Source organism: Priapulus caudatus, unplaced genomic scaffold, assembly GCF_000485595.1.
Source record: "Priapulus caudatus unplaced genomic scaffold, Priapulus_caudatus-5.0.1 Scaffold187, whole genome shotgun sequence".
In the NCBI taxonomy this organism is placed as follows: Eukaryota; Metazoa; Priapulida; class Priapulimorpha; order Priapulimorphida; family Priapulidae; genus Priapulus; species Priapulus caudatus.
In genome coordinates, this window is record NW_014577248.1 from 158,035 (window position 1) to 171,350 (window position 13,316).

General features: G+C 44.1%; 1 protein-coding gene across 1 annotated transcript in view; it reads left to right on the forward strand.

Annotated features, from left to right (window-relative positions):
- LOC106806946 (protogenin-like) overlaps positions 1-13,316 on the forward strand; it is a gene marked incomplete in the record, with an annotated part of 80,890 nt that overhangs the window by 36,497 nt on the left and 31,077 nt on the right. Inside the window, 1 exon segment of the mRNA XM_014809132.1 lies at positions 11,028-11,172. Within this exon segment, the coding sequence (XP_014664618.1) occupies positions 11,028-11,172 (145 nt within the window).

A 13,316-nucleotide genomic window follows, 5' to 3' on the forward strand; every position in this document is an offset into this window, starting at 1 on the left:
CCGTGGTAGACTTCCGCCATCACGACCCATAGCATTCACTAGTTTGTGTCGCACAGCACTCCAGCTGAATACATGTCGTCAGTCTACACAGATGTTCTGAGTAACTGCTGCGCAGCATCGATCCACAGAGAGGTGGCTTTAACTGCCGATAAATGCGTATGTATAGCGACCGCTGTGTACAATGTGTATGCGATAATTAAAGCCGACAATGCGCATCTACACGCTAATTCTCCTATACAGAGACTAGCAAATACTTCGTGTCATGCAGAATCATACTACCTTATGACAAAATAAACTCTAGTTCCTCCCATTTCACTGCGCGTTGTCTTATAAAACTATTTAAAAATACCTCCAATGTTTACAATTCCCTCGATTGGTTGACAGTTCCTTGCTCTCCCAAGCAACCGTTGCAGCGGTGCTGCCGTACGACGGTACGGTTAGCAAATAAAAACATGTGACGTTCACCTAACCACCGAGGCTAAAATGTTTGGCAAGCAAGTCGGCGTTGCCAGATTACCAGATTCTCACCTCTTTCTTGTGGGTTTTAAGCAAACGGCAGTGAAATGGAGGAACTAGAGTTTATTTGCCCATAAGTATAGTGTATTATGCATGACACGAAGTATTTGCTAGTCTAGTACTGAGAAAATTAGCGTTGGATGCGCATAGTGCGGCTTTAAGCGGGGTGCATGTTTTATTTTGCTTACAGAAAAAAGAATTGGCCAGGCGCTTCAGTTTTTGTGCCTCCGCCACGTTTAACAATATTGAGGATCGTGTTTCTAAATGGAACAGGAGCACGCCGCGCACGCGCACTCGATAGCACATGCATACACGTACACGCTTGCTAATACAGCTGCTCGAAATAAGCGTTGTCCGTGTCCGAGCAACACAGAATTTGCGCGCCACAACCTAACCAGTCTGAGACATTGTCGCGTGGACAACCAAGAAAATGTGACGAAAAAACGCACTTTATTTATGTTTTCTCAGGGGTTCTCAAGAGCACTTATAGCCTGGCGGCCACCATTTAATCTATCGTGTGGGAAAAGCGATGCATACCAGCTGCTATTTCAACACTGGTATAGTCAGCGTTTTCTGATTTATGAGAGGTGAACTCATTTGGAACCAGCAAACAGCAAGTTCACCCCTACATTTTGGTATTTTTATTCCATTATTATTTTGAATTTTCCGATGGCTTTTCATGCAAAACAAACAACAGTGGGATTCATTTGATCTTAAAGTTTTAAAAAAAGAGAATTGTCTAGTCAGAATGAACTGCTTACATCTACTCAAAAGTGCCGCAAATACCATCTCCTGCGATCTTACATTTCAAAATTTTCTAGGGGAGACCCATACCCCCCGCTTGTTTTTCACCCCCTCTCCTGAATCCTAGATCCACCACCTGAACAATTACATATCTGGAGCAGAGAACAATGAACAAAAATGTCGCCTTTTCGCATGGCACCCAAAACAAGATTGCAGAGAAGGTAGAGGACCGTAGGGTGTGGAGAGGAGCGGAGGAGCCATTAAAATATTAAGTCATCCACTATTTTGCGCAGTTCGCTGTTTTTGGCCCCCTTGTTGAAAAATTCTGGCTTACACCAGTGTTTTGGGGGTGTTTTCGAACATATATTATGTGATTGAAAATAGGAGATTTGGGATATTTTTTTTGAAAACAGAAATTGTTGCGGACAACCCGATTTGAGCCTGGGTTGTCCCAGGACAACCACATTTTTTTTTCTTATTTCGAGCACTGATCATATGCACGCACACACACGAAGGCAAAATAATGCTGTTAGAAACATACGACACTTTCGCGCTCTCGTACACTTGCAATCATTCGTGCTTCCCTCTTATGTATGTATGTATGTATGTATGTATGTATGTATGTATGTAAGACTAGGCAGATGAGGGATGTGGAGTAAATATAGGCTTGCTTGTTTTAGATTACGTCACCGCCGTAAATAGTAAAAGTAAAAAAAAAATTCCACTTTTTCACAAAATGTAAGTAATTTCTGTTCATTAGTGGTCAATTTTTATGCGTCAAATTGCGTCATTATACTTTCTATTTTACTATATTTGTTCGATGTAAACACACACGGTGACTCATACATAGCCCACAGCAAGCAATTAATGTCAGGATCATAATATCAAATCGTCCAGGGTTTTTGGATTTTTTTAACTAGTTGAGAAAATCTTATCGGGTAAGAATTTGATGATACATTTAGTCCCGTTAGTACTTATTTTTAATGTAAATATATAGCAACTCAATTTTTTAGCTCATCTGACGAAGTCAGATGCAGCTTGTAGAATCGCATGATTGTCCGTCCGTCCGTTCGTCCGTGCGTGCGTGCGTGCGTGCGTGCGTGCGTGCGTGCGTGCGTGCGTGCGTGCGTGCGTCAACAGTTGGGCACAAATCTTAAGGATACTCTCAACCTTTTGCACGGGTATTGCTCTAATGAAGATTAAACGTTTATTGACGAATGAATCGAATCAATCACTTATAGAGGAGATATCTCTAAGCTCAAGGCAAAAAAATTTATGAAATTTCCAGCACCTAATTATGTTACCACAAAAATTTTGAATTTTTATGTAAAAATGGTATTTTGGATGTTTCTCAATTACCAGAAAGAGTGAGGATACAAAATTTTCGCCACATGTTAAGCGCAATATGTACCAAAATAGTGCATCAAGATTTTTCTTTAAGTTTCATATTTACGGAGGAAAATTAAAAAAACTGCCTAAAATTCAAGTCGCGCATGTTTGAATTAAAAAATTTTGCGAATAAAGAGACATAACTCATAAAATACGGCACTTAATAACAATCCCTGACGCACTTTTTTACAGCAATATGTTACCATTAAAACGAGTGTAAAATTAAATTTTTCCGATTTGTAATCACAGAGAAATATCCATTTATACATCGACTACTAAGTCAGAAATTGGAACGGAGAAATCACCGTTTTCTGACGTCAGCCGCGGCTCACTATACACATGTACGCGGGCAAGCAAAATGCTCTGACAATTCACATGTACCGTTATATGGAGAAATGAGCGTGCACACAGGTGGCACATAGTGTTAGCCATCGAATAAAGTTGAAAATGAAAAATCAGTAAAGATTTTCCTAAAACCTTGAGAGTATCCTTAACCGCTCGACGTACGGTCATGATATTCGGGACGTCGGGGGTATCGTGGAAAGGACTCAGGATGACCAATTTGGCGGGTCAAGGGTCAAAGATCAAGATTTTCTAAAGCACAGCGAGCCAGCGAGCGTGTACATGTGAGCGAGCAGCAGCAACGAGCGGCTGCTACGAGCGAGCGAGCAGCAAGCCAGCAAGCCAGCGTGTACATGTGAGCGAGCAGCAGCAACGAGCGGCTGCTACGAGCGAGCGAGCAGCAAGCCAGCAAGCCAGCGTGTACATGTCAGTACGCTGGCGTATATCGTGCGTTATTCGTGTGTTCGTGAGTCGTATGGCGTATGTCGCTGGCAGAGGTATGCACTCTCCGTGAGTGCCCTCTGTCTAGTTGACGATGTTTTTTTGTTCGCCCGACACTGAAATGCTTATAACTTGGACATGCGAGCTATTATGGGTGAGTCATTATTTTCTGCACCTGCCATGATACTGCGTGTCAGTTGTTATAAACAAGATTTCTAAATGTTTATATGGGAAGCTACATAATGACAGATATGGCATTGTTATCGGTGTTACTAATGCCCTGCCTCCTAAGCACATTGTGGAAGCATAATACGTACCTGTAAAGCTTGAATATCAAATTATTCGTGCGCTTCGGCAGTGCTGTCTGTACTTATGCGTATACGTTACGTCGGTCGCGTGAGTTCCCGTGCTGCCGCCACGAGTACAAAGGTTAAATGTACAAATGATCTACAATCCCCGTGCCAATTGAATGCCTCGAAATCTATTTTTATGTCATTCATGCCAGTTCGAATTTTCGGTGCCGTCCGTTGACACCTGTAGAGATCGCGCGGCGGTGGATAAAAAAACACACCATAGATCAATGCGCTGGTGCGGTCAGTGGTAATGATCGCGAGTCTGCGGGCTCGTTAACAGGTAACACTGAGCTTGAATGGCAATAAAACTACACGTAACGATTCTCCGTGTATGAGGTTGGCGTATAACTTATAAGTGTCCGAGTGTCTCGCATGCATGCTCTCCTGACACCCAGTCAGGCAAGAAGCACCGTCACTGTCGCTGGCTGCTGCATTCGTTGTTGTGAACTTTTATAGGAGGGGGTCGTGTTCGTGGTACCTCCCCCCCCCCCCGTGAAGGATGATCGCATGCGTGTGTGAAAGCATTTAGATGCACGAAAATCGTTGGCGAAATTTTTTAGCGTTGGCGTGCGCTGGCCAGCTCTAGCCTGCTGACCGATTGTTGGGCGCAAATGTTTATGGTTGTTTTTTCACCAGACAAGCTTGTCTGTGCCTTTGAAACCGTTCAGGTTTTACATGTACATTGTCCACGAAAAGCTGCTCTCTCGAAAGGAACCGGTTGGTCCTCATTATGGTCTATGCGCCACATGACCACCATGCTATTTTGGTCGTAGCATCAGCTTAGATGTGACCCCGATTTTTCTATCGAAAGTAGTTCCGGCATCTTTGTCATGTGCCCATGTGCTGTGTGCGCGCGTGTGTGCACTGCGCGCGTGCGTGCGTGCTTGCGTGCGCGTGCGTGTATCGTGTATGTGTCTCTGCAAAGGGCACAAAGAAAGGCAAACATTTCTGTAATAACTAATATTGTATGGTCCAGGAAGAATTCTTATTGGGAAGCAATTATTTACAAACTAGTTCCAAAGCAGCATGGTAGATGACAATGTGAGGTGTAGCCGTGTGAAATCGCCTCTTTACAATAAAAACTAGACAGAGTGCACTCACGGAGAGTGCATACCTCCGCCAGCGACATACGCCATACGCCATAGGACTCACGAACACAGGAATATAAGCCACGATGAACGCCCAGCGTACTGGCATGTACACGCTGGCTTGCTCGGCTTGCATGCTCGCGATCGCGTCGTAGGGCAGCCCGCGCGTCGTGCTGCTGCGGCTGCCCCTCAACATGTAGCGAATCGCGTCGCTGCTCGCGCTGGCGCTGGCTGGCTGGGGCCTGCTCGCTTGGCTGACGCGGCTAATTAATCGGATCGGCACGAAGCCACACGAACACACTAACACACCACACGAGGCGAGAAGCTTTCGTTGGGACGAGAAGCAACTTATAAAAGAAAAAAAAAAAGAACAAAGAAAAAAAAAACAAACAAATATATATATTGCAATGCTTGGTGTCACGGTGGTCGAACTTTGCGCTCATTTATTTCTACATTCCAGCCCACAGGTTATATTTCAGCAAGCTGTAAAAGTCTGATATATAGAAGTTAAGCCAACGTCGAATGTTGGGTATGTATACGCCGTCAGTGTCGTGTCGTCGTGTGTGTGTGTGCTGTGTGTGTGTGGCGTGCGTGCGTGCGTGCGTGGCGTGCGCGCGTGCGTGCGCTGCATGCCTACGTAAGTTTCATATAAGGAGTGCGGACGTTCGCCAACAATCACAGAACTCTTATAACTGCGGGGCACATAACAGCTTTGCTGGGCATTATCGAGATAACGCATAAGGCCAGCAGCTAGATCACGTTCGCTTGTGAGGAGGAGGAGGAAGCGGCGAGGAGCGGAGGGGAGGAGCGCGAGGAGGATGAGGAAGGCGAAGAGAGGATAGAAGGAGGAGTGGTGTAGACGAGAAGGAGGAGGAAGGAGGCAGGCAGAGAGAGGAGGTAGAGGTGCAGGGCATGAGAGAAGGAGGGAAAAGACGACGAGGCAAGGGCAGGAGGTGACGTAGGTGGAGAAGAGGCGAATGAGGCGAGGAGAGAGGATGAGGAAGAAGGAAAGAGCAGCGAGTCATGTGTCTGTTTAACTGGCGCGCGACGCCGTGTAGATCTTACCGCCATCACGAATCCCATATGCATTCAGCTAGTGTGTCGCAGCAGCACGCAGCTGAATACATGTGCGTGCAGGTCAAGATGTGTCGTAGTAACTGCTGGAGCAGCATCGTATGCCACAGAGAGGTGGCGCTTTAACTGCGCGAGTAATGGCCGTATGTAATACCGACCGCTGTGTATCAATGTCTGTATCGATTAAGTTAAAAAAATGGCCGCACCAATGCGCATCTGCACGCCCTTGGCGGCGGAATTCTCCCGGTGAGTCACCTGTGAGACTAGCGAAATACTGTCGTGCATGCAGAATCATAATACCGTTATGACAAAATAAAAGCTCCTAGTTCCTCGCGACTTTCATCACTGCGGTTGTCTTATAAAAGTCAGTTGTAGAATGATACCGTCCAAGTGTTGTACAAATTCTCCGATGTTGTTGACCAGTTTCGCGTTGCTCTCGGCAGGCAACCGTGGCAGGTCGGTGCTGCGGTAGCACGCGGTACGGGTGTAGCAAAGAATAAAAACATGTGACGTCAACCTAACCACTTCGAGCTAATTGTCTTGGCAAGCAAGTCGGGCGTTCCGCCAGATTACCAGCGCCAGATTTCGCACCTCTTTTCTGTGGTTTAAGCAAACGGCGGCAGTGAAACTGGGAGGAACCTAAGTTTATTGGCCAATAGGAGCTATGTTTGATTATGCATGACACGAAGTATTGTGCTAGTCGTAGGTCGACTTGGAGAAATACGCGTTGGATGCGCAAATAGTGCGGCTTCAAGCGGGGTATGCATGTGTACCGATTTTGCTTACAAGAAAAAGCTTGCATCGCGGCAGCGCTTTCAGTTATTTTGTGCGGCTCCGCGACCGTTTAAAATATCTGAGCGATCGTGTCTAATGAACAGGAGCAAACGCGGGTCGCTGCGACACAGCCGCGACGGTCGATAAGCACATGCATACACGTACACGCTTGCATATACAGTGCTCGGAAATAAGCCGTTGTCGCGGTTGTCCGAGACAACCAGAAATTGCGCCGGACAACCTAAGACCCAGTCTGAACATTGTCCGGTGGACAACCTCAAGAAAAATGTGACGAAAACTAACTTTAGTCTTTATGTTTTTCTGCAGGGGTTCCGCCGTAAGAGCACTTATATCTCGGCGGCTCCACATTAATGCTATGGTTTGGGAAACGCGATGCATACAAGCTGCTATTGTCCAACACTGGTATTGTCAGGCTTTTCTAGATATTATGAGAGGTGAACTGTCGATTGGAACCCACAACGCAGCAAGTTAACCCCTACAACTTGGTTTTATTCCATATTATTTTGAATTTCCGATGCTTCTGCCGCATGCAAAACATAAGCAACAGTGGGGATGTCATCGTTGATTCGAGCAAGTTTTAAAAATCAATAGAATGTCCGTAGTCAGAATCAAGGCTGTACATGTACTGCAAAAGTGCCCACGCGAAATACCTGATCTCGCTGCGATCATACATTTTCAAATTTTCTGGGCGAGGGACCGTGCCAGCATCACCGCCCCGCCATTGTTTTCACCCCCCCACTGGAATCCTAGATCCACCACTGAGCAAGTACATATCTTGGGAGCAAGAAAGCAATGAAGCAAAAATGTCGCCCTTCGCCATAGGCACCGCAAAAACAAAAGATTGGCAGAGAAGGGAGACTCGGAGCCGTAAGGGTGTTGTGAGAGGGCAGGCGGAGGAGCGCCATTAAAAATATTAAGTCATCCACTATGTTTGCAAGCAGTTCGGCTGTTTTTGCCGCCCCTTGTTAAACAAATTCTGGCTACAGCAGTGTTTTTGGGGGTGTTTTCTGACATATTAACTAGTGATTGAGAAAGAGGGAAGATTTGGGGATGATTTGTCTTGCGAGACGAACCCAGAGAAGGTTCGTTGCGGACAAACCGATTTTGATGCTGGTTGTCCGCCAGGACAACCACCTTTTTTCTATTCGAGCACTGATATATGTCACGCACACACAACGAAGGCAAAAATACATGCTGAGTTAGAAATATACCGGACACTGTTCGGGGCTAAGGCTCTCGAGTACACGCGTCCAATCATCTGCGGGTGTGCTTCCTCTTATGTATGCGTATGTCAGTATTATGTATGTATGCTAATGTATGTATGGTATGTAAGTGTATGTATGTATGTCATGATGTATGTATGTAAGACTAGCAGATTGAAGGCGGATGGTGGATAATATATCGGCTTGCTTGTTTAAGATACGTGCAGGCCGCGCCCGGGGCGGCCCGCGCGGGCGCGCGGCGGCGGCGCGCGGCCGGCGCCGGGGGGCGTGGCGCGCGCGGGCCCCGACGAAAGTAGTACAAGAGTAAAAAAACAATTCAGCTTTTTCAGCACAAAAATGGATAAGTAATTCTGTTCATCCATATGGTCAAATGTATGGTCAAACTTGCTGCAATTACTACTTTCTATTTACTATATCTTGTTCGACCTGAAAACACACAGCGCCCGCGGGGCCGTGACTCATACATAGCGCATAGCAAGCAATTAATGGTCACAGGAGCATAAGTATGCAAATCGTCACACCAGCGGTTTTTGGATTTTTTTACAGAGTATTGAGAATCTATCGGGTAACGAATTTGGAGTTTCGTAAGCGAAGCTATAGGTTAGCCAACTCCGAATAAACGTTGAAAAATAGAAAGACTTCTCAGTAAAGTGTTCCCTTAAAACCTATTGAGAGTATCCTTAAACCGCTCGACGTACGGGTCATGGATGATGCTTTTAGGTGACTGTCGGGGAGGTATCTGTGAAAGGACTCAGGACTGACCAAATGTGGTCCGGGTCAAGGTCAAAGACAAAGATTTTCTAAGCTGCGTCTATGAATTGAATCAATGTCAGCCGCTGAATGCTGCCGGGGCGCCCACCGTCATCCGAAATGTAGGACAAAAACCGGGGCGCACCGCGCCATACTCCATGCATGGGGGGTGAACTGCACTTCTATTCTAATAAACAGTGCAACACCCTGCCGCGAGCGCAAATCGCAGAATGCTGTTTAGATTTATTACCACCACACGGCTGAGCAGTAAATCTGTCGCCTGCCATGAATACTACTCTGGCATTTTAGGCCTCGTGAATCTTTCCAGCAACAGCAATGAACATTAAGTGCATCTCTACTTCTTGACCTTAATTTATCAGCTCCTGGCAACGAGAAGGGCCGATGCATCTTTGATTATGATTACACTTGGCACGCGGCCATCTCGGGCGGCAGACTAGTGAGGCCCTATGTGAGTATCATTGATACACGATACAGACAGTCAGCGAGGTATGAAGAGGCTAGCAGCTCGCAGTGTTAGGCGTTTCTGTTTTACTGTTTAGTGTTTTTCAATACCCTATTGCGCTAAAAACAGTTTTGATGAGCGAGCGCCTAGCTGGTTTAGCGATGGAACAGGCCTTCAACTCATTTGGAGTCAGAAACGAATGAGGACGCGCCAGTAACAGTGAGGCAGACAGACCTCAGATAAGCACGTCTGCTCATCATGCGGCACCCTTGGTTTAAATTAAATATACCAGAAAATTCGGTGCGACGGTAGTTCAATTTAAGAAGAACACTACTGTTGATAGCCATATGTTGACGATGTAATTATGTCAACAGGGCATGGCATGCAGTATGGAAGGTCATGCCAATGGAAACAAACGCGTGACAGATACAGGTTACGCACTACACATACGTTAAACGTCGGGCGGTCTGTGTTAGACTGTCACCGTACACGGTTCATGTAGTTAGCTTCAAATCACATGCGTCTAAACAGAGGAATTGCTCCGACCTGTGATTGGAGGATAAAAATAGACCCCGCCCACTTTTCCGTGATTGGAGGATAAAAATAGACCCCGCCCACTCGCGCCGCATATGCTATGCTATGACGGGTAGGAACGTGTATTAACTACCATATGGATCGAGCGAACGATTTGAGTTACATTTCTATAAATTCTAGCTAATATAGACAAATGTCTTAGCCTTAATCTCTGTGAATTTTGAGTCTATCGATGCACGATTAGTCTAATTAATTAGCAAATATGCACGCGCGGCTATGACCGATGAAACGAAACGTCACGAATTCTATTTTTATCCTCCAAAAATGGAAAAGTGGGCGGGGTCTATTTTTATCCTCCAATCACAGGTCGGAGCAATTCCTCTGTTTAGACGCATGTTTCAAATCGTTGTCGAGACGCGGAGAACGGCGTTTGCACAGCGACACGGAGTAGATTGCATGACAAAGCAGCTGCATGGCTTGAGATTAGAGGTAGAACTTATGGTTCCCCTCTAGGGTCCTATGCCGGCCACGCATTAATATATCTACTTGTGACTTGACTTCAAGATAAATTGTTGTCAGGTTGATGTAATTTATTCACATTGTTTTATTATATTATCGCATTCCACGATGGCAAACTGAAAATGAAAGGGTTCTATATCTATAATTAAACTTTGTTTTAACTGTGGTCATTACATTCATGCAATAAAAATAAATAGAGATATTATAGTCATTTGCAGAGTAATGAATCTAAATGCTAATTTACTGTTTTCTCATATAATATAAATCTACCTTTAACTATAAATCTAAGTTTAACCTTAATATAAATCTACATAATCTGCGTCGCTATATACTGGCAATATTGTCATTGTTGTCAGAAAGCCGCTACAGACTTCCTTCGCACCTGCTCCCTCTCTTGTATATTTAACCCTACTTACTCTATCTACCTTACCTTCCCTATCTACCCCACCGCAATGTTTTTCTTCTAAATTGCAGTGCCTTTGTCTAGAACAGCCTCATCATTTTCAAATTTGGTTTTAGGCGGTTTTGTTTATTAGTAGCTTCTAATATTAAGAGCAAAATGTTATTGGTGCTCACTGATTTTTTCAGCTATTACGAATCTCAACCCCTTTCTGTAGAAGGAACGCCTGTCTATAAAATTTCACCAGGGTTTCCCCCAAGGGACCCTTACGTATACAAGTTTGAATACATTAGCTCTTCGTGATGTAACATTGTGTGTATGGACTAGTTACATGGTGTTACATTGTATTACATTGTTACATTGTATTACATTATTACATTGTGTATGTGTTTACAGGCATGGCACGCTTCTCCAAGCAGCCAGAGTCGCAGTCAGTAGAGGAGGGAGGTGTGGTCAGGTTTGAGTGCCAAATCAAAGCTGTTCCTAAACCAGTCATAACCTGGGAGAAGAACGACGTCCTGCTACCTCAGAATATTGGAAGGTTAGTGTAACAGTGTTTGGGAGTAGGAGAGGGAATTATATTATTATTTGTTGTTATTATTATTATTTATTTGTTCATTATTATTTAGTTATCATATTATTATTTTTGAGAAATTATCTTAATTTATATGTATATTTTTTGTAAACATGTGGATTATTAAAATTGTGTTCGTTGCAGGTAAGGTTATATTATATAAATGAGAAGGTGATTCGTATTAATGTTATGTGGGATTTCGAGTTTGGTTCACCCTGGCAGGCATTGTGCGACGCACTGCGGTATACCTGTATAGTAGTAAACAGCTTGTACTATTTATATTTGCTGCCAGGATGCCGTTGTCAGAAACAAAATTGCATGGTCTTAACATTAGTCTTAACATTAACTTTTTCTCTCAGACCGTTGACAGAAACGCTGCCGAGCTACGAGAATGAAAAATCGTAGCAGATTTCCTCATAACAATACGAAACAAAGTGATGTCGACGGTCTAGGAGAAATTGTTAATGTTAAGACTAATGTTAAGACTAATTTTGTTTCTGACAACGGGCCCCAGGTGATTGCCTCACTCGTTGACATATATTATATTATTATCGGTAGTTTATTGAGTGGTGATGTGTGGTGATGGACAACAACAGTTTGTTCCAACCGGCACATGACAACTGATCGATTGATATATGTGTAGTACACATCCAGATAGCTTCACTATATTGTACTGAAGGTAGTTATTTTGAATCCACAAATTCCATCCATAGGACTGTACCAAATTGTTTTAGAAATTTGATTTAATTATACTTGCACGGTATCAATTCGCTCTGAAATGCTTCCTAATTCTGTATAGAGTTAATATACTGCAAGAATATATTGCATTAAGACTAGATAGAGATTGGATGGTTCTATATGAATTGTGTTGTTGGTTAAAGTTGGTTTCAGTTGGTTGCAGTTATACTTATAGACTCATCCACGTGTGAAGATCAAAAAAGCCGAAGACTTAGTTATTACATTGACAAGTTAGCTCATTTGACGGGATCAGATGTAACTAGTAGAATGGTAGAAGTGGCTGCATAAACATCGACAAAAGCAACACACATCAAAACGTCTTCACGCATGTTGTTTGTTATATATCTAGACAGTTTCAATAGCAATCATATATTATTGATTGATAATTGAGGTCAGGGTCAATGACCAGTAGCCGAACGACAAATCTGACAAGAAATTTTAACTAAATTTTATCGAAAATTTACGCAAAAATAAATCCTGGTACGTTATGCCCCCGTTGAATAACTGTAAACGACCTCACCTAGTAGCCGTTCTATAAATGAACAATGCATTACAATGTGAGCATGGCGTGTGAAGATAACGTGAGATAACAAGACATGAGGCGCGTTCACACTGGCGGGAATTAGCGGGATGCAAATCTCGGTTTTTGCATCGCGATCGAAATCTCGAGATTTTTACAAGTGTGAACGCAAAAATCTCACTACGTATCGCGATGAGCATCGCGCTGCAAATCGCCATTTAGCCTGCGATTATTTGGGAATTAGCGCGATTAATTGCACTACGGCGTGTGTGTGAACGCTCGAAGTCGGCGTCAAATTCGCTGATACATCTTGGCAGCAAGACTTGGCCATTTTGGCATGTTTCAAGAAAGGAGGGTTAATCGCTGATCTCAATTCAATCTGAAAAGATGCAGTCTCGACTCTGTACTAACAATACGATGTGTTTACGTAAATACGTGCAGACGTAGAGTAGCATACGTTAACGTAACAGAGCTAGAGTAGCATATGTATACTACCAACGACTGCACTGCCGTGTACGTGGAATCGAACACCGAACTCGAATCCCGGTAGTACATAATTTGCGCGCGCGCGACCGGGAGTGTTATATTTCGGCTTGATATCAGGCATGCGCAGCTCGATTAATAGAATTATCCCGCTCGGCAGTTAGCGAGATATTTTCGCCTGTGTGAACAAGGGCACAATTATATCGGTATTTCCATCGCGATTAGCATCGCGGGTTTTCTTGTGTGTGAACACCAGGTGACTTTTAGTAAAATCTTGGCAAATACCAATCGAAGTTGTGGTTCCCATAATTTCGACATAAATGAGCTGAGCAGTGGCAGCTGAACAGAATGCTGTCCCCTCTAGGGCATT